Genomic DNA, 27,667 nt, shown 5'->3' with positions numbered 1-27,667 from the left:
AAAACCAGCTTTTCCTTCATGAATAGGGATGAGAGGGCAGGAGGAGGAGGTTTGCTCCGGGAGCTGCAAGCGCTGGGCTCTGGTGGAACATCAAAATAGTCGCATCGGTCCCCTCCATTCCAGTCACAGCTGCAGAGTCATTTCTCTTCCCATCTTTACCCTTCTTTTTTTAAGAATAAATTGATTTTATCACTTGGCGTCATGGATGGATGAGAAGTTTTTCCGCCGGGAAAAGACTTTCCAGGCGCTTTGTGACATGAATAACCAAGTAGCGGCAGCTCTTGAAGACCACAGGCTCCACCTGCTCTTCCGTACGTCAATAGATGGATTTGAATTAGCTCCATAACTTCCTTTTTATTTCCCAAGTTTGTTGCAGGTGGATTGGCGGGCTGTTAGCAATGCCCGGAGAGCTTGCGCGACGTAGTCGCACGGAAAACTCTGGTTTTCTCCCTTTGTTCCTTTAAAAAAAAAAAAACCCAGAAATATCCACGGCTAAGAATAAATGTAAGGCATTAGCACGCGGAAAACGCCGCGCTCACAAAATTTACAAGTTAAAAGGGCGGTTCCTCTTGCACACTGCAGAAGCGGTGGGGGGATTTTGTAGCGCTTACGGTATGTTAAGGTTTCATTCAGCAATTTTTTAAAAGAGTAGCAAACGTCACGAGCCCACGGCGCGGCTAAACTAACGCAGAGGGAGGCTGCGGGAAGGCTGGTCTCCAGCCGTGGTGAAAAAGCGGATTTTGACCCGGTTTCTTACGTTATAGCGAGAACTCAGATCGTACTAGGACTGAACGTCCCTGTTTTCGGTTGAAGATTGAGCCGGATTCCCACGGACGTACGATTTGCAGAAGATACCCGGGCTGTGGACTGGAGGGCCGGGAAAGAACTTTATTTTTAGCATTTTTATAGTATGGAGGTTCTTAATATTAGTGTCTCAGACTCAGTCTTTACGGGGGGAAAAAAGGGCTTTTTTCTTTTCTTTTTTCCCCCCCCTCCCACTGGAAGAGCTGTTTGATTGAAGCATCTTGACGTGGTAACCGACTGGAAAAAGTAGTTTGTGCTTTGCTGGCGTGAGCTTCGTACCCCCTTTCCAGGCTTTCCTGAGCTTACGCTGAGCTAAAGTAGCGTCTCCTGTAGGATTTTGCATGAGGAGGATCATCGGTAACGTTCAAAACTGAAAACCTGCCTTGAAAACGCGACTTTGGCTTTAGTATCAGTTGAGGCAAATGGTGTTAATCCCAGTCTTTTATTTCCTGACGCATTTCCACATTGGAAATAATCCATATTTCCACGTTACGATTACTCTACAGATTGATTAAAGCGGGGAATTCTGGTTTTTCCCCTTCACAAAGGAGGCGTCGCTTTCATATAGCCCAGGAATTTTTACTCTTTTAGTGGATTCCTTGAAATGTGCCGTGGAGACGTCACACGCCGTCGTGTCTCACGCTCGTCTGCGGAAAAGCTTCGGAGGAGCCCTTGCAGGCAACGTTTCCCTGTCAGCATTTCCCCACCCACTGGACAACAGGGACAACTGTCGAGGAGCAATATTATATCAGATCAGCGGTAAATTATTTCTAAAGCCCGTGTATATAATAACAGACGGAGGTGGGGGGAGCTTTTTTTTCGTATTTGGTTAGAATTGGTGTTGGGGTCATTCGGCGATGCCCCGTCGCTTGCTTCTCAGCTCCCTCTTCCATGGAAGCGGACGTGGAGGTTCTCCATGGGAGTTGTCTTGGGTACATCGTCAGGGGCAAAACTCTTTGGATAACAGCTCCAAGCACTAAACAAAAATCAAAAAAAAAACTTGCCCTGCATTGGGCCTGCTCCATGGCTGGTAGCAAAGCATCACGCTCCCCAGACCCTGCATCCCTCTGGGGTTCCCCGCAGCCCACCTCCTCCTGCAGTAGGTACCTGGAAGGTGGGAAGCGACTAGAAATAAGGAAGAATTTTTTTACGCTGAGGACGGTGAGCCCCTGGCCCGGGTTGCCCAGAGAAGCTGTGGCTGCCCCATCCCTGGAGGGGTTCAAGGCCAGGTTGGACGGGGCTTGGAGCAACCTGGGCTGGTTGAAGATGTCCCTGCTCATGGCAGGGGGTTGGACTAGATGGCCTTTGAAGGTCCCTTCAACCCAAACTATTCCGTGATTTGACGGTTCTAAGAGGAACGGTCCAACGCGGGAGCAGTGGGATGGGTGTCGGAGTCTGGACCCTTCCAAGGACAGACTCTACACTTGCTGCCGTGGGGCACGGAGCAGGGACCGGCATAATTAAAAACCACTTTGCCATCTAACAAATGCCTTCGTTGTTTTAGTTGCTCATTAGTTAATTTTCTTCTAATGAGGCTCCGTTAACGTAATCATCTGACATCGGGGGGGGGGGGGTCGGGGAAAGAAAGTGGGGGGGAGAACCCAAGTTAAAAAGAGCCTAATTAGCAAGTTAATTATAGCGAGCAGGGAAATGTTCTGGTTATATAAATAAGCTATTGTTATGCACACACAAGCCGGGCCACGCTAAAAAACTGCCGCTAACTGTCTAGAGGTCAGGCAAACGCTGTAATTCGCCATAAAACAGAAGTAGGGCTTGTTCGGCGGGACGCCTCATTAAGTCTTGGGGTCCTTCCCTGCCAAAAAAACAACAAAAAAAACAACCACAAAAAAAAAGGAGCCTGAAAATCCGAGCGGTTCCTTCCCCTCTCCCTCCCTCCTTCCCTCCCTCCGGCCCGCGGGCAGGATGGGGATCGGCGGGGGCCGGGAGGTATAAATTGGGGGGGCGGCCCCCGCCCCGGCGGGAGACGGTGCCGAGGGGCTGTGGGTGATGCCGTCATGCCGAACAAGAAGAAATACAACGTGAACGGAGATTCGGGGATCAAAGCCCAGGTGAGGGCAGTCTTTAGTACCGTAATGTCCTTTTTCCTATTTAAAATTATACATTCGTTTCTCTCTACCCCCCCTTTTTTTTCCCCACCTTTCCTCGCCGTTCCCCCCCTCCCCAGTCCCTTATTTCCGGAGCTGGCTGCATCCCCCGCTTCGAGAAAAATCCCGGTCTCCGGAGGACTTCTCTTCCATTTTCAGGAGGTTTGAAACCGTGAAGTGTTGAGCCGAACACGTTGCTCCGGGGCTGTTCTTCGCAGCACCGCGCCGGAGGAGTGGATGGGTTTTTTGCCAGCAGGGAGATGTCCCGGGAAAAACCTCGGACGACGAGGGGGTCGTTTTTTGTTTTTTTTTTTTTGCTGGGTGTAGTAGCGTAGAGCGGCTCTTCATGGTGGAAACTCCAGGTGGAAGTGGGACTTAGCTCGTTGAAATACGATGAGGACGCACCTGCGTTTAGAAGCCGTTAACCCCTTGTACCTCCGGCGGGGAGGCTTTTTAGCTTGAGTTGGTTTTTTTCTTGCTGGAGGTTGAGAGCAGCGGCGTTTGTGTAGCTGTAGTGCAGGTTGGGGTCCTAAATCCAAGCGGCTGCGGCTCTTCTTCGGAGGCTTCGCGGTCTCTCCTTTGAGCTTTAGCCTGTGCAGAGCTGGCTGTTGCCTTCAAAGACGTTTTGGTTTGAGCTGAAGAAGTTCAACCTGGAACCAAATCCCTGTTGTCATCCCCGTCTCTGTTGCCCCCATCTTTCCAGCCGGGCTGTTGTGCCGTTGCCACTCGGTAGGGATTTCGACCAGAGCTTCGGTCTGGGTAAGCAAGGTCTGGTTTTCTCCTTCTGGTTGGGTCAAGCACGCGTCGCTGAGATTTCGACTCAAAAACGAAGGTGTGTTGTGGGAATGGGCTTAAGGGGACACTCCTGCCGGCACTTTGTACCCTTCAGGTGTCCATGCCATACGAAATCTAGCCCTGAAAGAGGGTGGGTACAATCGATGTCTTAAATAAATCAAATTCCAGCATCCGTTCCTGCCCGCTCTCTCTGTTGTTCGAAGGGTGATGCCAAGAGACGGTGGTGAAGGGTCAAGCCCAGCTAAAAGCAAGACCTGGCAGACGCCCAGTTCTCCTCTTGTGATGCCTCTTACCATCTCCTGCCATCCACTGCCTTGCTCAGCTAAAGCTAAACCCAGCTTTCGGCAGCATTTAAAGGCTTTAAACCCTCAAAGGGCTTGAGGGCAGGGTTTTATTATAAAGTCTACTTCTGGTTCTGCCGAATTTGGTTCAACTTCTTTTGCTTTTCGGCATGTACTTGCCTATCTTGGATGTGGAAGTGCTTCAAGAGCTCTGAACGTAATGACCAATATTACCGTGTCGCTTGAAATAGGTGCGTTGAAAATCCTTGAAGAGATGGTGTGGGGAAGGGCGATGTTAATTATGACACCAATTATTCGCCCTTTGTCAGACTTCCAGCCTGTCTCGCGTCGCCGGGAGCATCGTTTCGCACAAATAACCTGATGCTTTGACGAAGCAGCTCAGCTGTCGAGGGATTTGTTTTAAATACAAAAAAAAAAAAAAAAAAAAAAAAAAAAAGAAGTTATTTTGGGCCAACAGCTTCTTAGAAAAGGAATAAAAAAAATGGTGTATGTGTGTGCAGAGACCCCGTCCCACCAGGACCGGAGGTGTTAATCCACAACGCAGCTCTTGACTGTAACATGAGTTTGACGTGGTTTTATTTTTCTCCCCTGTGTGTTTCCTGATCCGCTGTCGTTCTGTTCTTTGGCTTAAGATTAGCAGAAAAAAAAAAACCACAAAAGAGCTTCCAGGTTCTGCTGCAAATCCTCTCCCCGGTCCTTTTTCCCCCTCCCCGGCAGCTTGGGCTGGTGGCCGTCCCCGGGCCACCTCAGACTTGGCTTCACAGGGGACTCCGAATTACCCACCTGAGACCCCCAGCACCTTTTTCCTTCACTTACTGGCCCAAAAAGCCGGGTACCAGCTCTGTCGCATCCCCAGCCCGTCCCAAGTGCGATGTCAAGTGCTGCCACTTAAACCACTGAGCTTGAATTTGAGTTTCCAGAGTGGGATCAAGTTCTTTACAGTTAGGTGACTCCTTTAAACAAAACTAACTTCTCAACATACCCCAAAGGGTTAGTTAGTAGACCTAATTACTGGCTTTCGGTGTTTTGGAGATGTAAATATTTAATCCCGTTGCAGCAGATCGAGCCGGTTTACGCTCGTAGCAAAGTCCAAGGGAATTTGCAGTGGGAAGTTGTGTTTCCGATTTCCCCGAGATTCAGCACAAACCGTAAATGCATTGGGAGCATCGTTGGCTGGCTTACAAAGCGAGGAGCACTGGGAGTTAAAATACTTCCTAAAAAAATAAACCTGTTCTCCCGAATGCTTAAATATGGCCCAGCAGCCGCATATCGAGAGGATTCAAAGGGACGTTGAGCTGGTGGCGTGGTCCTGAGATGTGCCGTGTCCCTTGGGCAAGGCAGGCGGGCGCTGAGCCCTTCCAGTGTCCCTTGAGATGCGTCTGATGCTCGTGACGCCCCTCGGGGTCAAGTAGGTGAAGGTTGGTGCTGATGTGAGCAGAGAAGCGTTAGGACAAGTTCAACCCAAGGTGCACCTCAAGGGGACACGGAAGGGTTGAGTTTCTACTGTAGAATTACTAATAATCATCTGTAAGGGCAGATGTTTAATTTATGTGAAAACCTGGATCTGGGCAGTTTATAGTAAGGAAATATTGATTATTTGGCCTTCTTGCTCTTCTTTTCAGCCAAGGGCAGGAGTAAAATGAAGCTTGGAGAAAGAGGTTCTTCTGTGAATACCGACGTTAAATGTCATTTTCCCCTTAAAAGTACCTAGATAAAAGTGACACTCCTTCACTTCTCTCTTCTGTCCTCTGCGTTCTTTGGAGCAGATGAGCTTTGCTGACTTGAAACACAAGTTTATCTCTGGGCTGGGCAGTTACCGCGGCCGTAACGCGGGCAGGGCTGAGCCTGGTGGGGCTCGGCTGCTCGCAGACCCGCTGCGGGTCCTGGGGCTTCGCAGGTGTTCCTGGGGCGGCTGAAAACCTTCATTCCTTGGCGATGATTGCAACTGAAATGGAAACGGGCTCGATTCTTCACCCCGGGTTGAGCAGATTTCCATTTGTCGTCCACAGCAGTTGGTTGCAATGAGCTGAGCTCCATTCGAAAAGGAGGGGAGGTGCAAAATGCCGCAAAATATTGGTGTCGCATCCGTTGCTGCGGTGTTACTGTAGGCGTTGCTGGTAAAGGATAGTTGGTTCCTCCTCTCCCCCCTGGATAATTACATTTTGCCAGTCTGCGCATCGCTTCGTTTACATGCCTTATCCTTCGTTTTGTGATCTGTTGTATAAAGCCGTGTACTCTGAAATACTTGCGTGCTCCAGGCGTCCGTGCTCCCAACAGTTACAACAGCCTTGAGTGATGTGTCTGATCGCAAAGCAAATCATCACAAAAGTCTTAGTGTAGAGTGCAGCTGGAAGCGGCATTCGTTACTTGAAGTCCTTTTATTTTTGCCTTTTGTATTTCGTACGGAAATACTCCGTATGAGATGAGGGAGCATCTCAGACTGGTCACCACAATAAACGATAGGTCAGTCCCTGCGTCAGCTCTGAAAACGTTGGGTGGCCCTGACGGGGCTTCTCTTGGCGACAAATAACCCTCATCGTCAGCTTTTTGCGAAAATAAGCTTGTGTGTGACGGGGACAGAGCTTTCTAGTTTGTGTGGTTAAAAGAGGAGCTCCGGGTATTTAAAAGACAAGTGTGCCAGCGCTGCGACTGGTGGAGGGTCGGAAATTAAACAAAGTAGGCAATTTAGCGTGCCCTGTCCCCAATTAAATAATAGGAATGGCGATTCAGCCCGTAACTGGGATGGTGTCGGTGTCTGCTCAAGGCTTTGGGTTCTTGGGCTTAATCTTCTCTATCAGACTGCTGGTTTTTTTTACATCTGACTTCACGATTAATTTCTTTTAACAGATCCAGTTTGCCGACCAAAAGCAAGAATTCAACAAGCGCCCGACGAAGATCGGCCGCCGTTCGCTCTCCCGCTCCATCTCGCAGTCCTCGACAGACAGCTACAGCTCAGGTGTGTGCCCTCACGGCGGGGGTTGGTCCCGTTCATTGGCATAATGGAAAGCTTAAGCTTATTGAAAGGCAAAATGAAATCTTTTACAGTTACGCAAAGTTATGTACAGTTACGCAAAGTTATGTACAGTTATGCTCCTGCGAGGAGCAGGGGGTTGGACGCGATGATCCTTATGGGTCCCTTCCAGCTCGAGATCTTCTGTGATTCTGTGGTCATCTCCATCCGCGTCTCTGCAGACCTCAGGGTTGCTCCTGCAGCACCTCAAGGATCTCCCAGTTGTGCTGTGTAGTCGGCAGTGTCGGAGGGAAGGCGTGGGAAGAGGGTTCTCCCTTTTTTTGTCATCTTTGTGTGTAATTGGATGGCGAATTAAGTTACTCTGCTGCTCTTAACACTTCTGATCCCTCCTTATAGCCCTCGGGTTCCCTGAGGAAGTATGGGCTAGACGAGGTGACAGTGAGGTGGATCGAGAGCTGGCTGAGTGACTGAACTCAGAGGGTTGTGATCAGCAGCACAGAGTCCGGTTGGAGGCCTGTAACCAGTGGTGTCCCTCAGGGGTCAATACTTGGTCCAATTTTGTTCAGTATATTCATTAATGACCTGGATGAGGGGACAGAGTGTATCCTCAGCAAGTTTGCTGATGATACCAAGCTGGGAGGGGTGGCCGACACTCCAGAGGGCTGTGCTGCCATCCAGCGTGACCTGGACAGGCTGGAGAGCTGGGCAGAGAAGAACCAAATGAGGTTCAACAAAAGCAAGTGTAGGGTCCTGCACCTGGCGAGGAAGAATGCCAAACACCAGTATAGGTTAGGGGCGGACATGCTGGGAAGCAGCTCTGAGGAGAAGGACCTGGGGGTCCTGGTAGACAGCAAATTATCCATGAGCCAGCAGTGTGCCCTTGTCACCAAGAAGGCCAATGGCATCCTGGGCTGCATAGGGAAGACTGCGGCCAGTAGGTCGAGGGAGGTCATTCTCCCCCTCTACTCTGCACTGGTGAGGCCACAACTGGAGTACTGTGTCCAGTTTTGGGCTCCCCAGTTCAAGAGGGACAGGGAACTACTGGAGCGAGTCCAGCGAAGGGCAACCAAGATGATTATGGGATTGGAGCACCTCCCTTATGAGGAAAGGCTGAAAGAGCTGGGACTCTTTAGCCTGGAGAAGAGAAGGTTGAGGGGGGACCTGATTAATGTTTACAAGTATCTAAAGGGGTTTAAGGAGGACGGAGCCAGGCTCTTTTCAATGGTTCCCAGTGACAGGACGAGGGGCAACGGGCACAAGTTAGAACATAGGAAGTTCCGTTCAAATACACGGAAAAACTTCTTTACGGTGAGGGTGACAGAGCACTGGAACGGGCTGCCCAGGGAGGGTGTGGAGTCCCCTTCTCTGGAGATTTTCAAGACCCGCCTGGATGCAGCCCTGAGGGATGTGCTTTAGGCAGTCCTGCTCGAGCAGGGGAGTGGGACTAGATGATCTCTAGAGGTCCCTTCCAACTCTGAAGATTCCGTGATTCCGTGTGCGGTTGCTGCTGGATTTCCTCCTCTCTTCCCCTTCCTTTTCCTCCCCGGCTCTGCAAAACCTTGTTTCCGTTGCATCCATGCTTGCGTGTCATCTGCCCTTCCCGTTCTTGAATAAATCCACGTGGATCCCACTGTGGGTTTGAACTCACCCGTTGCACGTCAAATGGGAGTCTTTGGAAGAGCAACGGGGACCTTTGAAGGCCACAGGTGTCTTCTGTGTTTTTCCCGCTGGATTCTCTGAAACGAAACTTTTTAGCGAGCGGTGGACTTGCTGTTCCGTCCCTTGCTGGTCGCACTTATGGGAACTCACTGGGGAGGGAGGTTGGGGTTCGTTGGTTTTTTTTTTTTTAATTTCGTTTTAAATTTCAGGGCTCTTCTGAAGTCCCAGGTGTATTTAGGAAGACTGGTTCTGGAAACTTGATTTCTCTGGACTAGTATTTGGCAGTTGCGCAGCAATATCCAGAAACCTTCAGGCTCCAGTCCTCCCCGGCAGCAGGCTCGTTCCTTTGAGAACATGGCCCAGCAAAGTTCCGTTTTGTCCTTTGTAGGTGCTCAAATTGTTTTGTTTTCTTTGAATATGCATCATTTTCAATGTAGACAACTCAAACTTAAGTTCTGGAGCAGTCCGTGAAGATTTTGTAAAACTCAATCAAAGGTAGAACCCCATGAAAACCGGTCTAATTTCATCGAGTGTCCCGTTCATCAAACGTTCAGCATTTAGGAATCAAACCTTTAGCAATCAAACGTGTGACATTTAGAGCTGATGCAAAAAAAAGGCAGCACAGGAAAGTCCTGAAAACAAGTCTCCTGGTGGAAACTGGCATTTTTCCTTACAGGAGAGAGGGCAGCTTTGAGGGAACGACCGCTAAAACTTACCTTGACTTTGAGTGGAGAAGGTGAAGCTGCCCTGCACTTCGCAAACAGTCTCTAGCATCCGTTTAGTCAGCAAATACGTCGCTGTAACCACAAAGTGATGAGGAAACTCCGTGCCACCGCACTTCCCAGCGCGTAGGAACGTCACCGACCCGTTCGGTAAAACGTTACGCCCCCACGTGGCACCTTCAGCTAAATCTACCCTAGTCCGGTAGCCCCCGTGTGGGACCGGTATCGTACCTCACCTTCCAGTGTCCCCTTTTGTCTCTCTGTCATTAAGTGCCGTTGCTGAGCGGGAGACCTTATGTCACTTCGGGAGTTGGTTATGAGGATAGTGGCTTTCCAGGAATAGGGAGAGGTCATGAGGGATGCTCTCAAATTGTTCAGGGTAGGTCCATCCGGGATCCTTGGCATTTTGAAGGGAATACTGCTTGCTACCTGAAGTGTTACAGCTACTGTCCTAGCTGAGACCATCAGAGAAAGGAATTTGGATCCAGTTCCCCATCCCTCAAGGAGTCTTAATGCCGCTGATCCCCTCCTGGTCCTGGCCCCTTGAAGAAGATGCAGAAGAAATCAGCTTCCAACGCAAGGCTTCAAGGAACGGAGATGCAAGCAACTTGGAGGAGGCATTATTCCCCTGTTCCTCATGGCTGTGAAGGCAAATGATCAGGCCTTTCTGGTGACCTGTACCAAAACTCACGGTGGAGTACCGTCAAGAGCTCTCAGAGGGGTGTTCAGGTTGGTGGCCGAGGTCTTGCAGAGGTCTGGCTTTGTGCCAGAGCCACGGGGAATAAGGAGCATTCACGATGAGGCTCCACCATACTCCTTCCCTTAGTCCCTGTCCGTGACATGGATGCACCTGACCATGACGTGGATGCATTTTTTGGATACCTGGCGGGTCACTGAATATCTGGGGAGAATCTGGTAGTTGGGAGCGTCGGGGACCACGAGAGCTCAAAGGTGCGTACGACCCTGACCCTCTCAGCTAGATACCTTGGGTATAACAATAAATAATTCTGTTTCGGAGTAGATCATAGAATCATAGACGGTGTTGGGTTGGAAGGGACCTCTAAAGGTCATCTAGTCCAACCCCCCTGCAGCGAGCAGGGACATCTTCAACTAGATCAGGTTGCTCAGAGCCTCGTCCGGCCTGGCCTTGAATGTCTCCAGGGATGGGGCCTCCCCCACCTCTCTGGGCAACCTGGGCCAGTGTCTCACCACCCTCATTGGAAAGAACTCCTTCCTAATGAAGTGCTGTGACCTATGGTTGGGCTTTGGTTGCAGACTTTGCTGGCCACGGACAAGTCCCGTTCTGCACGTTGAAAGACTGTGGCCAAAAGTCAAATCTGAAGGTGGTCCACCCACGTCTGCTTGTAGGAGGGTGTTTTTGGCCGTGTCCCACCTGCAGCTTCCAGCTGTGTGTCTGCTGTTGAAGGAAGCAGGACAGAGCCCGTGGGCTCGCCCAGGGCTGTCCACGCTCTCCGGTTGTGTGCATGGATGGATGTGATCTGAGATCTGCTGGGCCGGCCGGCCTCACCACCAGAGACCAGTTCTTCGCCTGCTTGATCTCCTGGGGTGGATGTAGCTGACAGCTACGGCGGAAGCTGATGCCCGTCTGAAGTTCTAGTAGGTCTTGACTGTTGAAGCTTTAGAGAATGTCCTTGTTCTTGGGCCCATCCTGTCATCATTCGTGCCATAACCTGTTGGGAGCAAACAGGGTAAAACCTCCCGCGTGTGATGAACGTGGGTTCGTGGTTTTTTCTTGACCTGTCGGGAGAAGGTGTGCAGAGCACCGTGTGAGCGAGCAGCAGAGCGTGGAGCGATCCTCTCTGCCAGCACAAGCGATGAGCTAGATGCCACCGCTAAAGGGGGACCACATTAGTAGTAGAAGGTTGAGGAGACAGCAGACGCTTGAGAGGTTTAAACAGAGATATTCTAGCTCTGTTAAGTGCAGAAAGCCTCCACGAACGCAGGGTCTGGCTCCTGGCTGGCTGCTGCGAAGAGACGCTGTGCACAGAACTTGCACCTGAGCCTGGGTTGTGCACCAGAAGTCTTCCTGTCGGAGGGACGGAAGGCCTCCTTTGTGTTTCTCTACTCATCTCCCTGATTCTCGCAGACGAGCTGGGACAGGAGCACACTGTGCTGTGACAGCCCATTGTGACAGGCAGTATTACTGGTCCTGCCCATCTCCCCTTCCTTCTGGGGGTAACGTGTCTCCGAACCACAGTGGGAGCAGATGACCGAGCAGCTTAATGTGAAGCTGTAAGAGATCGTTGCCTGGGGGCTACACGAAAAACATGATGAGGACCAACAAGCTTTTCACATTTTTCAGCAACCCAAGATTAGAAGAGCAAAAGTGACTGGTGGAAGAGGCTTGGTTATCCGGTCCTCTGTGCTCCTGGCAGAGGCAGGTGCCCATTTCCAGAAGATGCATCTGCTGGAGGTTGGGATGTGATCCTGGGAACACGAACAGCGAAAGCCATGCACAATCCGATGACTTCACCTTGGTTCCTATGGAACGAGCAACTGCTCTTGGTCTCCTTTTCTGGCTCTTGGGTTGTTTCTTCTTTCGTGCTGCCTCGCACTCTTGGAGGAACCTCCAGAAGCTTGGAGGAGCCCCCTGGGGTTGGGGACAACCTGGTTTGACCCATCACCCCTGCAGCGGCTGTGCTACCACGCAAAGGGCTTTTAGGAGACCTTGAGGAACATGCATGCCACATCTTCTCCAGAGAGACATCAGCCCCGGCTCCGCTTGCACTTGGAAAGCCACCTGGATTGTGTTTGTAACGTTATCATCTTTGGTAGCGTGTTTTAAGCTGGCGTTAACGATTAGACTTCTCTAATACAGGCCTGTGGTTAATATAACGTTGGTACAGGTTTTACAACTCCATCCGATATCTAATCAGCAGGGTACACTTTATGACTGTCATTTTTCAAGACTAATAGGCTGATTAGCCCGGCTAATGTCATCGTATTTGCTCCCCGTTCACGGCTGAAAGAATTTGAGCAACTTTGGGGAATTCTCCTCCGCCCCTTGCACTTAGCATCTCCTGCTAAAGCGTCAGCAATTGCAATTAATTAGCTTGTGAAAGTATTATATTTCCCTCCTAATGAAAGCTGCTGGGCTGACAGTGAGGACAGAAGACCTGTTCTCAGAACGGTTGCAGGATGGGTAGATTGATCCCAGTGGTACCTCTCGGCGTGGATCTCTGTCATTCTTCTTTTAGGGCTGAGCAATAGCACAGTTGAAAGAACCCATTAAGCCCTCCCGGGAGGGGAGAAGGCTGGAAAAGAAGCAACATGAGGAACAGAGAGATGATAATGGAGGGGAAGAATCAGAGAATCGGGCAATCATTTAGGTTGGAAAAGACCCTTAAGATCATCGAGTCCAACCATTAACCCAACGCTGCCAAATCCACCACTAACCCACGTGCCTCAGGACCGCATCTACGTGTCTTTTGAATCCCTCCAGGGATGGTGACTCCACCGCTTCCCCGGGCAGCCTGTGCCAATGCTTGACAACTCTTTCGGTGAAGAAATTGTTCCAAATATCCATCCTAAACCTCCCCTGGTGCAACCTGGGGCCGTTTCCTCTTGTCCCATCACCTGTTCCTTTTGAGAAGAGCCTGACCCCCCCTGGCTCCCCCCTCCTTTCAGGGAACTGCAGAGAGCGAGAAGGTCTCCCCTCAGCCTCCTCTTCTCCAGGCTGAACACCCCCAGCTCCCTCAGCCGCTCCTCACCAGACTCCTGCTCCAGACCCCTCACTAGCTCCGTTGCCCTTCTCTGGACACACAAGTGGTTTGTGGAGGTCCCAAGGTTTGGAGGTGGTGGGCACAAGTGAAGAAGGGAGCAAAACCCAAGTGACCGTTCCCCGAGACGGGCTTGGTGGGAAGGCAGCTGTCCCAGCATCTCTGACCAAACTAATGGGGAGGTGCCGGTGCCGGTTTAGTGATGCAAGAGAGGCCTGGGCGTGGAAACAGCATCTCTGCAACCAACCAGTGGTTTCTTGCTCTTCCTGCCCATCAAAACTGGAAAAGTTCAGACAAAATCATCAGCTGGTCTCCAAAACGCGTACAATGTGTGAAGCTGCGATGTGGAGCAACGTACTCCAACATGCGACGCGTCACTAACTGGGCTTTACTCAAAGTAATAATGGGAAAAATGAGGGTGGTGAGACCCTGGCCCAGGTTGCCCAAAGAGGTGGTGGATGCCCCATCCCTGGAAACATTCCAGGCCGGGTTGGACGGGGCTTGGAGCAACCTGGTCTAGTTGAAGGTGTCCCTGCTCGTTGCGGAGGGGTTGGACTAGATGGCCTTTAAAGGTCCCTTCCAACCCAACCCATTCTATGATTTTATGTAAAACCAGCAGAGACGCCGTTGAAGGTGAGAAAACTTTATCACTTGGTTGCTGTAAAGTACGAAGAATGAAAATACCGATGATCCGTGCTGACCTGGCTCTTCAAATTAGAAGTAAAAGTCTCTTATCTCGTTACCCTTGCCACGAGCCACCCGTTTTCTGGAGTTGTTCCACATCATTTAAGACGAATCATTTTTCTCACCGGGGAAATGGACCCTTTTCTGCGCCGTTTGGGAGTGGTTTATACGCCCAGGGACGCGCCGGGGCGTTTAACCAGGGGAAGGCACCGACCCGACAGCTCGGCTTCGGAGTCGAGGGGATGTTTTGGCGTTTTGCTGGGCAAATCGCTTAAATTTCGGTCACTGTTCTTTCCCTTTCTGCAAAACGCAGGTAATTGCTCTCTGCTCGAACAAAGATTTTGGGGGATCAGCTGGTTGGAATACTAATGCGCTCAGCGTTGCGTATTACGCGCCGCGTGCACGTTATGTGGGTGCTGGAATGAGATTAGAGCAGTAATATCTTTAATTAAAGGCGATTGACTTCATCCTCGTGCTGTTTCGTAACTTTCCAAAGGTTGGGCAGAAAAAAAGAAGTGGGTTTTTTTTTTTTTCAGTGGGGCTGTAACGGGAGCGGGTTGCCCTTTTTTTGCCCCGTACCGATGCCAACGTTACAGATGTGAGTGGATCTACGTGTAAAATATTAGCAAAGCTAAAATTTGCTGAATTTGGGCTGCGGTCCGGTCTTTGCTGGGTCAGGATGCGGGCTGCAGGTGTCTCCTTTCCCCACCAACATTTTCCCCCTGGATAGTGGTACCCGAGAGACCTGCTACCGGTTTCGTGTCGTTCTCTTTGAAATAATACGATTTATATTAAAATGGTGTGGCTCTAGGGAATGCCGGCCCCGGTTATGAAGCTTTCATTAATCAACTGATGGAGGTGATGTTTCGGAGACGGTCTGTCTGTCTATCCCGTCAGTTAATTGGATATTTCTAGATTACGGGTGCTGGGAATCCTTTCCTTTCTGTGCTTGTTTTTCATTTTACGGGCAAAATTTACTATTATATATTAGTACGCTATTATACTATGCTAACAATATTAGTTTAATTACCATAGCGCTATATGCAAAGCTCTATATTATACGTACGAAACAGTAAAGAACCATCTGCGTACAAAAATCTGGCTACCATCTAGGCAGGGGGGTGGTTTTTTTTTTTTTGTTGTTCAAAAAAATTACTTTCAGCCCCCGGAACCGAGATCTATGGCTTTAAAGAAACCTCTGCGCGGATTAGCTGTCTTCAAGGAAATAATCCTCCTTTAACTAATGAATCCTTCTGGAGTCCTTGATATACCAGAGCTTGGTATTGTAGAAGGTGCTCTTTTGTTACCAAGCCGGGCTCCTGCTCCTTCCTTCAAGAGCTGCTGGGGGATTGTGCCCACAAATTCAGAAATAAGTTGCCGCCGGCGCGGTGTTTGCAGGGTCGGACTTGCCTTTCGCACCCCGCTGAGGATGGAGCCTTTGCGGAGAAATTTCAGCAATGCGTAATTCTCCTCCGGATTAAGCGGATTAAGAGCCGAGCGGGTCCTGGGGAGCCTGGCACGCCGACAGCGGCAGCGCTAAGCCTTTTTTTTCCTTGGGATCGTTCAAGCGCTTCGCGCGAGCCAGAAGGGGAAGTGATCAGCTTGCTGGGTCCTGCAGGAAAGACAAACCCATGGCCATGCTGGGGGGGAAGGGTTTAACTCCTCGGTTTGGGTTTTCCGGCGTGAAAATACTAACCGAGGCACTGAAATGCCGGGTAGAGGGGGTGGTTTGCCTTCCCCCCAAGCTCTCTGAAGGGGCTCTCGGTGTCAATCTGCACTTGAGGTCTGGATGCCTCTGGAAAGCTGCAGCTCTTTGCGGGGTGGGGGGTGATAAGACCATGGGTTCAACCACGCCATTCTTCCTGTGACGCTGTGTAAGAATCACAGAATCACAGAATGGTGGGGGTTGGAAGGGACCTCTGGAGATCATCTAGTCCAACCCCCTGCCAGAGCAGGGTCACCCAGAGCAGGTGGCACAGGAACACATCCAAGCGGGTTTGGAATGTCTCCAGAGACGGAGACTCCCCCACCTCTCTGGGCAGCCTGTGCCAGGGCTCTGCCACCCTCACAGCAAAGAAGTTCCTCCTCATGTTGAGATGGAACTTCCCATGGTCAAGTTTGTGCCCGTTACCTCTTGTCCTGTCACTGCGCACCACTGAGAAGAGCCTGGCCCCATCCTCCTGACACCCACCCTTTAAGGATTTATAAGTGTTGATAAGGTCCCCCCTCAGTTGTCTTTTTTCCAGACTGAAGACACCCAAATCCCTCAGCCTTTCTTCATCAGAGACGTGTTCCAGTCCCCTCAGCATCTTCGTAGCCCTTTGCTGTCCCCTCTCCAGCAGTTCCCTGTCCTTCTTGAACCGGGAAGCCCAGAACTGGACACACCACTCCAGGTGTGGCCTCCCCAAGGCAGAGTAGGGGGGAGGATGACCTCCCTCCACCTGCTGACCACACTCTTCTTGATGCCCCCCAGGATGCCATTGGCCTTCTTGGCCACGAGGGCCCATTGTTGGCTCATGGTCTTACCCTTCCTGCTGCCCAATTCCTTTGGCACAGAACTGGGGAAGAAAGTTGGGAATCTGTACTGACTGTTGGGTAAAACGACTCCCTTGGGTGTTTGGTGTAGATCATTCCCTCTTGGAGACCGTGCCCGGGAGAGAAGTTAGCTCATGCGTGCAGCAACACATCACCCAAAGCCAGCAGCTTTTGAGTTTGACTACGCAATGTTTCCTAGGTAAAGATTCAACCAATCTTTTCCTGGTGGTGTGGAAGAAAGAGAGCCCATCATCGAGACAGCAGAGAGAGCTCGTCATCACGTGTGATGCCCTCACACGTGCACATCATTTGCTAGCGATGCGCAATATCAGCCAACTCCACTGAGGCTGTCATGGGTAGTGCTGTTCTACAAAGCTGGTCCTCTTCTGCTGGAACAAATAGCATGATGCCAGGTCTCGCGTTCATTTTAGAAGTACCACATGATCCGGAGAGTAAAGACTTGGAGTAAAACTTCAGGGCAATTTCATGAGGGATGGGGGATGACCATGCGGATGAGGCTCTTGAGTTGGGTCCCAAGGTGTGGCTCCTGCCAGAGAGGAGGAGGAGGTGGAGGAGGAGATGGAGGAGGAGGAGGTGGTAGTGGTGAGGAGCTCAGCTGGACCAAGCTGGCCCGCATTCCAGGTGCTTTGTCTTTGGAGAGGAAAGAGAAGTTCATCTCCAAGCCTTACGTGTTGCTTTGACTGCTGATGCCAGTCCTAGAAGATGAAAGATGTGGGTCTGGTCTCCCACATGGAGGCATTTTCCAGATGAAAACATGGCGCAAATAGTCTCTTCAGCTGATCCTGATAAACTGGAAGCAGACATCGTGGCTAATTCATCACGTCTCAAGTTGAAAATGTGATTTTAGTAATCAAAATAGATGAGAAGGGGGATTTCTAACTCCACGAAGGGCTCTTCAGTAAATCTCCGTGTGTCCGCCATAGACTAGTTGCCTAACCAAAAGTTTGGAGGACGTTGGTAGGAAAGGAAGACTGTTGTAGGCAGCAACTGTAATTAATTCTGTGTTGGCGTGCACATCCACGCCCGGTACCCATACATCGTCTTAAAACAAGAAGCATAAACTGATTCTGTGAGACCGTATGTTTGCTGTCCTCTGTAGGCTCCTTACTATGGAGAGGAGTGGTGCCATCTTTCTTCCTCTTCTCTTACCGAAAGAGCAAGAGGGAGGAGGGCGTAAAGAATATCCAGAAGAACATCTCCAAGTGTTTGTTATTTATAATAAAAAAGGAGGGGAATATCCAAAGGCTGGCTTGAGCTGTCTGTAGGTGTACAGAGATGTTGGTTGGGAGGAAGCACCAAGGTCATCTCACCCTCCCTGCCCACTCAGAGCAGGACATGGCCAGCACAGGATCAGGTGAGCCGTGGCTCTCTCTAACCGATTCCTGAAGTCCTCCAAGGATGGAGAACCTCCAAGGATGGAGAACCCCCAAGGATGGAGAGCCACCACCTCTCCAGGCAACCTGTGCCAATGTTGCGTTATCCTCCCAATGAAGAAGTTTCTTCCTGCCATCCCATGTGAGCCTCCCAGGCAGCAACTTGTGGCCGTTGCCCTTATTGAGGAACGTCAAAATTGAGCAAATCCAAGGGCTGGGAATACCACCCTAACTGAATAATGATTAACTAGCAGGCTCCGACATGCCGTTGTTTAAAATGAAATAGGGTCGTGTATCTATCCTGTCTTAAATTACAACTCTCCATGTTTTGGAAGTAGTCAGGGCATAAATAAGCATTTTTCTTGATTATCTGAGAGCTGTAAAGGCTTAACATTTGGGCAGAGAGATGGGAGAAGGCCACAGAGGAGCTGCAAAGCATGAGGAGATGAGCCCATGGGGGACACGGGCAGTGCTCGAGCTGATTACCTCTGGTGCGGTGCGGCAGTAGAGGGAGATGAGAGTGAGGACGTCGTGGCAGGTAAAAGCTGGGGGGAAATGGTCGTTGTGAGGAGGAGATCCCAGCTGAGGACGGAGTTGGGATGTGCACGTGGAGAAGCACGTCCGTGGACGCATCCAGCGGATCACCTGCGCCCTGCCACTGCAGGTGGTTCGGCTTTAGGGAATATTTGGTTCTGCCTCTGACCTCCTTTTCTTCTTCCAGCTGCCTCCTACACAGACAGCTCTGATGATGAGACCTCCCCCCGCGACAAGCAGCAGAAGAACTCCAAAGGCAGCAGCGATTTCTGTGTGAAAAACATAAAGCAGGCAGAATTCGGGCGCCGAGAGATTGAAATTGCTGAACAAGGTAAATGGGACGCGTTCCTCAGGTTCCAGGTTATCCTAGGCTGTCTCGTGGGGTTCCTCCTTCTCCCCAAATCCTCGCCGTGCGAGGTTCAGTGTGTTGGCGATTTCTTCACACCGTTCCTGTTAAAGACGGGAAAACTCCTATGGGATTTTGTGGGACGGAAAGGAGTTACGGGGTTGCGCCGTGTAGCTCCAACCAACCAACTACTGAAGGGCTACTCTGTACTCAAATGCCTTTTGTTGAAGTCAGTAGAAAAGATGAAATCCATCAAATAATTGAGAGGACTCTGGTTTCGCGCGTCTCCAGAGATCCGTAGCAAAGGCAGCGCGGTGTCGAGGTTGTTGGAGGGGCTGATCCGAGCAGCGAGTCCCAAGTCCTTCTTGCTCTGAAGCAGATGTTCCTCCAGCCTCACCTGGGCATTCGCAGGTAGAAATTTGAAAACGTGATGATGCTTCATCCTGAATAGTAGGAGAAGACCTCAGAGGGATACCGGGTCCTTTTCAGCCGTGCTGTGACTTATTTAATCCCTGCTCTCGAGGCTTTTTTGCTTTTTTTTGAAGCTGCCCCAGCTGTAGAAACTCATAAGTCATGGCAGATAGCGGGGCAAGAAGCGATGCTGGCTCTTCCTTATGTGCTCCTCCCTCTTCCCGTCACCTTGATGGCCTTCTGGTTTTTTATTTTGCCTTTCAGAAATGCCTGCGCTGATGGCTTTGAGGAAGAGAGCTCAGGGAGAGAAGCCGCTGGCCGGAGCCAAGATCGTGGGCTGCACGCACATTACGGCGCAGACGGCTGTAAGACCCCGACAATAAACTCCAGACAGGGATTTTCCACTGCTTAGCCTCTAAAATAGACCCTGAGCTGTTAAAATATATATAAATATGTATAAAATACATATATATATATACACACACCCCCATACCCACACGTGTATATGTGCTGCATATGTAATACACTTGGAAGTTCTTACTTACTTCATCCATTTTAAATTGTAAAAAAGAAAAAGGAATTGCAAAATGGTTTTCTGTGCAACTCTCTAACGACCCCGATGCTGCTTAAAACCAGCTTCCGATAACCCGCCCCCGTAGCTTCCCCGTCAACAGCAAATAACAACCCCGGTTGCGTATTGCTCTTTGCGTTGTGTAAAGCTCTTTGCCTTGCTCTTTCTGATTTATTTTTGTTTTAATCCAGGTCCTAATGGAGACTCTCGGCGCGTTGGGCGCGCAGTGCCGATGGGCGGCGTGCAACATCTACTCTACTCTTAACGAAGTGGCCGCTGCCCTCGCTGAGAGCGGTAGGAAACTTCACCCTCTTCCTTCTTCCTGGTTTTAAAAAGAGTTCGTACCGCCCCCATCATATTTAGCCCATTCACCACGTCCTGTAGTTTTTTTCCCTTCATTCTCTTCGATTTAGAATAAACCTACAGGAGCCTGAAAAGCTTAGCATGACTTTTTTCTCTGGAGTGTAAAAGTACGTCGTACAGCTGATGGTGACGCACGTTATTAGCCGTTATTCAGGGCTGTGTGACCCTGAAAGTTATTTTGCTAAAAGAAACTGAGCTGAATTTGATTCCAGTTCCATAAATTTGAGTCATAACTTTGGCCGAAAGGGGTGAAAGAGAGAATCTGGGGGGGATGTAATTCACAAAACAGAAGCGGTCCGTGTTGCTGCTCAACTGGGAGATGCCTTAAGTCAAATTAAGGCCAGGGATTTTACCGTGAGAGTCGAGAGACCTGGAAGAAGCCAAAGCCCCCAGCTTGCCTGGTACCGGGTCTTGCTCGCTGAAGCTGAATGATAATTGCTCGTGAGTCAGACTACATTCAAGTAAATTTGTGGCTAATGTGCCCGACAGGAAGGTAGGGCATCTAACTCGCAGCAAAATCCTGCATTTGCAAATAAACGTTATCGTTGAGAGCGCGTTGCCCTCTCGGCCGGTGGCTGGGGCTTTTTCTTGGGGGCGAGGAAGAAATGAGGAAGGATAAAGCTGACTCCTATCTGCTGCCTTCGGCGCGTGTCCTCACCGTCTATCTCTGAAGCTTCTTCTGGAAGGTAGATGTTGACCAGTCAGACGGCAAGCAAGACTGCGGTGGCGTCGGGAGCCTGGTTCGCCACGCGTGGGCGTAGGGAGAGCCGAGCCCCACGGGCTTTGCTAAGGCTGTGTTAGCACCCCTCTCCCTCTCTGTGCCAGGGTTCCCCGTCTTCGCCTGGAAGGGAGAATCCGAAGACGACTTCTGGTGGTGCATCGATCGCTGCGTCAACGTCGAGGGATGGCAGCCCAACATGGTGAGACGGGGCCGACTCTTGGAGCTCGGGTAGCTCTCGTCTAGAGAGAAGGAGGAGGGTTTGGTGCTGCGCGGTGTTTCCCTCCCGAATTTAGACCTAACTTCGCAGCGAAGGCTTGGCGCTAACGCAGCGCTTACCTTCAGAGGGCTTTACGATTAACTACGCGATGTGGGAAATTAGCTTACCTGGGTCTCGCGGGCGTAAAGTCGGGGAGAAGGTGGGTTAAATGACTTCTGCGTGCGTATCTTGCCTACCAAGCAAGGTTTTGTTTAACTGTTTTCTAAATGAGCAGGGCCGCGTCAGTGCAAAGTGTTTCGGGTGCTTAGTTTGCTCCCAGAGTAGCTCGTTACGGTTTAAGCCAAACTCATTTAATCAAGCCAGTGAAAAAAGGCTCGAAATCAGTATGTTCTGAAGAGGGTTTTGCATCCGTTTTACCATATTCGATTAAATTCACAGCTCTGGTTGATGTGATGTTTCTTATCACGGCAAGGCTTCTGTTTCGGAACAAAAATCAGATTTTAGGTGATGTCCTTACTGTAGGAACGCAAAACCCCCAACTCCGCCCTTCGCTGGTTTATGTTCTGCCCTTGTTTCTAGGGAAAACGGAGAAACGGAGAAACCTGAATTAGTTGAGCGGAATAATTTGCAGCTGTCAAATGTGCTGTTTTCATCATGCTTCCCAACAGGTTTTGAGCCCCGGAGATTATGATCTAAATTAGATGAGAAGTAATCAAAGGCGGGAGATGGGGGTGTATCTGTACTGTTTGTTTGCCAATATCAGCTTGTTTGAGGTAGGTTTTTTGTCCCTTCCACCTGCTCACTTCCTCGCTGTCACCTTTAAAAAGAATTGTGAATGTCGAAAAATCCGCCCCCGAGCTACGTGTCTGAGTCTAGACGCGGTAGCTGCTTTCTTCTTCTTTCTGAGGAATCCCATCGAAAATGCCGGTAATTGAAGATTCAACGGACCAGAATATGCGTGTTATGCTTTCCTAGGGTCTCGCCAGACCTCTTGGTTCTGCGACGTGTCTTTGTCCCTCAGGGTATTTTCAGACCTGCTCCTGGAGCGCAGAAGTTATTGCTGGGGAGCACCAAATACCTCGTATCTGGCAGTTCCCAAAGATTTACATGCCGGATTTTGGAGGTCCGTGTTTTAAGAGATAAGAAATGGGACACTGGAGATATTGGGTGAAGAATGGGTGTGGAAAGGATCTTCTTCGTATTATTTCAGGAGAGATGAGCCGGCAAACTTGGCCAAAGAGACAAAAAAGTAGCCAAAAGACCAAAGTAGCCTTTCCAGTCTCAGGGCTGAAGCAGGATGGACCTACTCTGCTCCCTGTGCTGACGGCAGCTTTTCAGAGCATGCATCCTGTTTTGCTCTTCTGTTCTCGAGACTGAGAATTTCCCCAATATCCTGAATCAAGGAGATACGTCCCCCCCCCAGGTTGCCGGACTGAGCCTGAGCTGCTGGTCTCTAACCTGCTGCTCCTGGCAGCCCGTCACCTGTGTGTAAATCCAAATCTAATCTCTTTTCATGGAATCATAGAATGCTTTGGGTTGGAAGGGACCTTAAAGCTCATCCAGTGACCTGGGCAGGGACACCTCCCACCAGCCCAGGTTGCTCCAAGCCCCGTCCAACCTGGCCTTGAACCCCTCCAGGGATGGGGCAGCCACAGCTTCTCTGGGCAACCTGGCCCAGGGGCTCACCCCCCTCACACCAAAGAATTGTCTTTTCTCTTCTCTTCTCTTCCCATCAACAAAATACCAACGACACCTTTCAGCGTCGGTGATGACGGGTGGCCATGCGGCGCCCTGAAGATGTTCGGTGCGGCGCTGCATGCCACGGTGCGATCAAGTGGGAAACTCTCTCTCTGTGAAAAGTGATTTAGTAACACGCCTACCTCTATCCAGCAAGAAATAATCAATTTGGACTCTTACGAAGCGTGGAGTAATTCAGAGCATAAGTATCCAACTTGTACTTGTTGATCCATCCAACTTGTGCTCGTTGATCCCAGAGGAAAGTAGCATGGAAATCCATCTCCATTTCCAGGCTTCTACGTCTTTAAGCTCAATGAAGAATTGAATTCCAGATGGGTTTAAAGAGGTTGTAAAATGGCACCCTGAGACACCAGTTTCTTTCGTGGAAGAGCCGGAGGTTTTCTGCTGGAGAAAACATGAAACGGGAGGACTGAGGGACCGAGAAGTCACAGTCCTTCTGTGCAGGCAGCGACGGGAAATTGGTTGTTTGGGAGAGAAGAGCACTGAGAGAGAAACACCTACCGATGCGGAACGGATACACCAAATCAATCAAAAATCACAAAAATTCAGGATGAGTACTGCTGTGGAGGAGCAGGACCAGATACCTCCGGTGCATGGGTCAGAGGATGGTCCCATCATCAAAGAGAGGATCCCATCATCAAAGAGATGGTCCCATCATCAAAGAGATGGTCCCATCATCGAAGAGAGGATCCCATCATCAAAGAGATGGTCCCATCATCAAAGAGAGGATCCCATCATCAAAGAGATGGTCCCATCATCAAAGAGAGGATCCCATCATCAAAGAGATGGTCCCATCATCAAAGAGAGGAGGGTCCCATCATCAAAGAGAGGATCCCATCATCAAAGAGGGGATCCCATCATCAAAGAGATGGTCCCATCATCAAAGAGGGGATCCCATCATCAAAGAGATGGTCCCATCATCAAAGAGAGGATCCCATCATCAAAGAGATGGTCCCATCATCAAAGAGATGGTCCCATCATCAAAGAGGGGATCCCATCATCAAAGAGATGGTCCCATCATCAAAGAGAGGATCCCATCATCAAAGAGAGGATCCCATCATCAAAGAGATGGTCCCATCATCAAAGAGAGGGTCCCATCATCAAAGAGAGGGTCCCATCTCCTTGCAGGCACGGGGCGATAGGAAGAGGTTTTTTTGCAGGCGCGACCACTCCAGCAGCCTCTGCTCCGAGGCGGAGGTGCCAAAATCAAGAGGGAGGTTGATAAACCGCAGGCAGGAGCGTCGTTTTTGCAGGTCGTGCCTCTCGGTGGGCGTCAGGCAGCGGCAGCGAGAGGCAGAGCGAGGCTTCGCATCTACCGCGGCTGGTTTTCTGTACGAAAAATTCTTCGCACGGCAAATAAAGGCGCTTTTTTTTTTTCCGGGGACAAAAAAAAAAAGTCTGCCTGGGACAAATTCGAATGAAGGCGGATAACCTGCGTAAAGCTGAGAAAACTGCAGGAATATGGGGCACATACCATGGGCTTCGCTGCTGGCCGTTCGCAGCTGCTGCACAAAGGTGACCTTCCGTCAAAAACTAGTTCCTCCATTGATTTGGTTCAGGGGTTTTTTTTCATCTCCTGCCCTCCTAGGAATGAGGAAAGTGCCAACCCCCAGAATTCTCTCTTAGAAAGAGGATTATGTGCCCTATTAAACGGGGATTAATGAAATGAAGACGTCCTGGGAGCCAGGCGGCTGAATTCCTACCTCGGCTGGCCCAGGAGAGCTTGTCAGCCCACTTAACCCTTACCTACCTCCGTTTCCCAGCCTGTGCACGGATCTGGAGGTTCCCTGGAGACTCAAGGGTCAGGTCTGCGTGGAAGACCCTGGTAGGACACCTCGTGCTTCCCAGACGTTTGTGGAGGAGCAGCTGCTACCCACAGCGTTCGCCTTCAGTGGAAAATCCTGCGATTTAGAGAGAAAAAGGTTGTGATAGTACGTAGCGTTTCCAAGCAACTCTTTGCCCACGGATGTCAGGGTGGTGGCTCCGTGCAGCCACCACGTCGTGTCATGACAAAGCTCAGGAACGCTGTCTTTGTGCCCGCAATGGGGCTTCTGCCGCAGGAGGGTGGTGGGAGCGTTCAGTTTTTCTGGGTGGCTGCAGATGGTGGTGGGAGAGTGGCAGAGGGTCCCTGCCGGGCTCCACCGCTGGCCCACAAGCAGAGGTGCTTCACCCCAGGTTTGACAGTTGCATTTTAGGACACCTGCACACCACGCCAGTAGGCTGATAAGGGCTGGCTTGGCAGTCAGAAGTCTTGAACGTTGGTGTAGGGAGCATGCAAAGAGGAGGAAGAGGAGGAGGAAGAGAAGGAGGTTCCAGTCAGAAGTCTTTGACGTTGGTGGAGGGAATATGCAGAGAGGGTGATGATGATGATGATGATGGTGGTGGTGGGGTCAGAAGTCTTTGACGCTTTGACGTTGGTGGAGGGAATATGCAAAGAGGAGGAGGAGAAGGAAGAGGAGGAGGAGGAGAAAGGGGAGGAAGTTGCAGTCAGAAGTCTTTGATGTTGGTGGAGGGGATATGCAGAGAGGATGACAATGATGATGATGACGATGATGATGATGAAGTCAGAAGTCTAACGCTTTGATGTTGGTGTAGGGAATATGCAAAGAGGAGGAGGAGGATGCGGTCAGAAGTCTTTGACGTTGGTGTAGGGGACATGCAAAGATGATGAGGAGGAGGAGGAGGATGATGATGAGGAGGAGGATGATGATAGGGAACATGCAAAAAGGAGGAGGAGGATGGAGTCAGAAGTCTTTGATGTTGGTGTAGGGGACATGCAAAGGTGAGGAGGAGGATGATGATGATGATAGGGAACATGCAAAAAGGAGCAGGAGGAGGAGGATGGAGTCAGAAGTCTTTGCCGTTGGTGTAGGGGACATGCAAAGAGGAGGAGGATGATGATGATGATAGGGAACATGCAAAAAGGAGGAGGAGGAGGAGGATGGAGTCAGAAGTCTTTGATGTTGGTGTAGGGGACATGCAAAGGTGAGGAGGATGATGATGATGATGATAGGGAACATGCAAAAAGGAGCAGGAGGAGGAGGATGGAGTCAGAAGTCTTTGCCGTTGGTGTAGGGGACATGCAAAGAGGAGGAGGATGATGATGATGATAGGGAACATGCAAAAAGGAGGAGGAGGAGGAGGATGGAGTCAGAAGTCTCTGCTGTTGGTGTAGGGGACATGCAAAGAGGAGAATAATAATAAACAATAGTACTGCTATGGGGCAATGTGCTCTCAGCCAGCCCAGCCAGCGCAGCTCCTGGGCACGTCACCTGCCGCTCGGTGCAATCTGCTCCCTGCTTTTTCTTGAGTCTGAGTCTAATGGGGGTTGTCACGCTTCCCACCTTGCTTGGGCACTGCTTGGGCCACCTGAGGCCACCAAGGTGGCAGGAGGACTCGGGGAAAGGCACGCGTTTGGGCTTTTTCTTTTCTTGGATCTTTTCTTCTGTCCCAGACACCTCTTTGTGGTGCCCCAGTGGGTCCCTCTTTGGAGCATTTAGAGCTCAGGACCCTCCTCGGGCTTGGCTGTGTGTTGAGATGTAGCAGGGGATGACCCAAAGTGGTTGGGGCTGGGGCCACGTTCATTACGAGGGAAGTGTGTAGGGCACAAACGAGTCTCTTAATAAACTCCGCCAGCTGTCACGAGCAGTGACATATTCTGTAATTATCAGAGGTTCTGTATGTAACGGAGGTCAAAAATAAGCCTTGACTTAAAGTCTTTGATTGTCCCGGCAACACTATGGCACGTCACAAAAATACCAGAATAACGTCAACCCGTGCAGAGGCGTATCTGGATGGACGTGTTCGACTTTTAGCAGTGTTACAACTTCCATGTCCAAAGGCGTTACCGGGTCTTTCCACGTGCTGGATGATTATAACACCAGCAGAGAACAGACGAGCTCTTAGTCATCTCTTGTCTTTAAAATCATCTCTAAAAATCATCACTGCAATTTTTAGATTTCTGTGACCGAATTGTTTTCATGTCTGTCCTTTCCATGGCACTTTTTCAAAGGGCACCTTTACTTGCTCATCTTCAATGTTTTTATTAAAGCGGTAAGTCTCTGGCTTTCTCCACCGCCCTGAAATGTGTCGTTAGGAGGAGATGGGTGGCTCGTGAGGCTCAGGATCCCATCAAGAAGAGTTTTGTACTTCTGAGTTTGAGGTTCAAAGCCAGATGAAATGGGCAGAGACCCAAAGTTGTTGTCTAAAAGAGGGTCACTCTTCTTCATACGCAGTGTTCTATGATGCAGCTGCATTATAATTGTCATTAGTGGCTCTGCACCCTCCTCCTCTTTCTCCATCCATCTCCTTCTCCATCCTCCTCTTTCTCCATCCCCCTTCTCCCTCCTCCTCCTTCTCTGTCCTCCTCCTTCTTCATCCTCCTTCACCTCCATCCCCCTCCTCTTTCTCCATCCTCCTCCTTATTCTCTATCCTCCTCTTCTATCCTCCTCCTCTTCCATCCTCCTTCTCCATCCTCCTCCTCCATCCCCCACCTCCTTCATCCTCCTCCTTCTCTATCCTCCTCCTTCTTCATCCTCCATCTTCCTTCTCCTTCTCCATCCTCCTCTTCCATCCTTCTCCTTCTCCATCCTCCTTCTTATCCCCCTCCTCTTCCATCCTCCTCCTCCTCCTCCATCCCCCTTCTCCTCCATCCTCCTCCTCCATCCTCCTTCTTCATCCTCCATCTTCCTTCTTCTCCATCCTCCTCTTCCATTCTCCTCTTCCACCCTCCTCCTTCTCCATCCTCCATCTTCCTTCTTCTCCATCCTCCTCTTCCATCCTCCTCCATCCTCCTCCTTCTACATCCTCCTCCTTCTCCATCCTTCTCCTTCTCCATCCTCCTTCTTCCTTCTCCTCCATCCCCCTCCTCTTCCATCCTCCTCCCTCTCCATCCTCCTTCTCCTCCATCATCCTCCTCCTCCATCCCCCTCTTCCTCCATCCTCCTCCTTCATCCTCCTCCTTCTCCATCCTTCTCCATCCCCCTCCTCCTCCATCTTCCTCCTCCATTCTCCTCCTTCATCCTCCTCCTTCTC

General features: G+C 50.4%; 1 protein-coding gene across 3 annotated transcripts in view; it reads left to right on the top strand.

Moving 5' to 3' along the window:
* AHCYL2 (adenosylhomocysteinase like 2) overlaps positions 1-27,667 on the top strand; it is a 113,522-nt gene that overhangs the window by 68,378 nt on the left and 17,477 nt on the right. For 2 of the 3 annotated variants that reach the window (XM_063323769.1, XM_063323770.1), the window contains exons 2-6: positions 6,854-6,962; positions 18,433-18,576; positions 19,267-19,367; positions 19,765-19,867; positions 20,762-20,856. In XM_063323769.1, coding sequence (XP_063179839.1) covers positions 6,854-6,962; positions 18,433-18,576; positions 19,267-19,367; positions 19,765-19,867; positions 20,762-20,856 — 552 coding nt within the window. Of the gene's footprint in view, positions 1-2,717; positions 2,874-6,853; positions 6,963-18,432; positions 18,577-19,266; positions 19,368-19,764; positions 19,868-20,761; positions 20,857-27,667 lie in introns of those variants that run through there. The other variant, XM_063323771.1, reaches the window with a different exon arrangement.

This window comes from Chroicocephalus ridibundus, chromosome 1, assembly GCF_963924245.1.
Source record: "Chroicocephalus ridibundus chromosome 1, bChrRid1.1, whole genome shotgun sequence".
Classification (NCBI taxonomy): Eukaryota; Metazoa; Chordata; class Aves; order Charadriiformes; family Laridae; genus Chroicocephalus; species Chroicocephalus ridibundus.
Note: the sequence above shows the minus strand (reverse complement) of the source record. Positions and strands in the feature narration are given on the sequence as shown.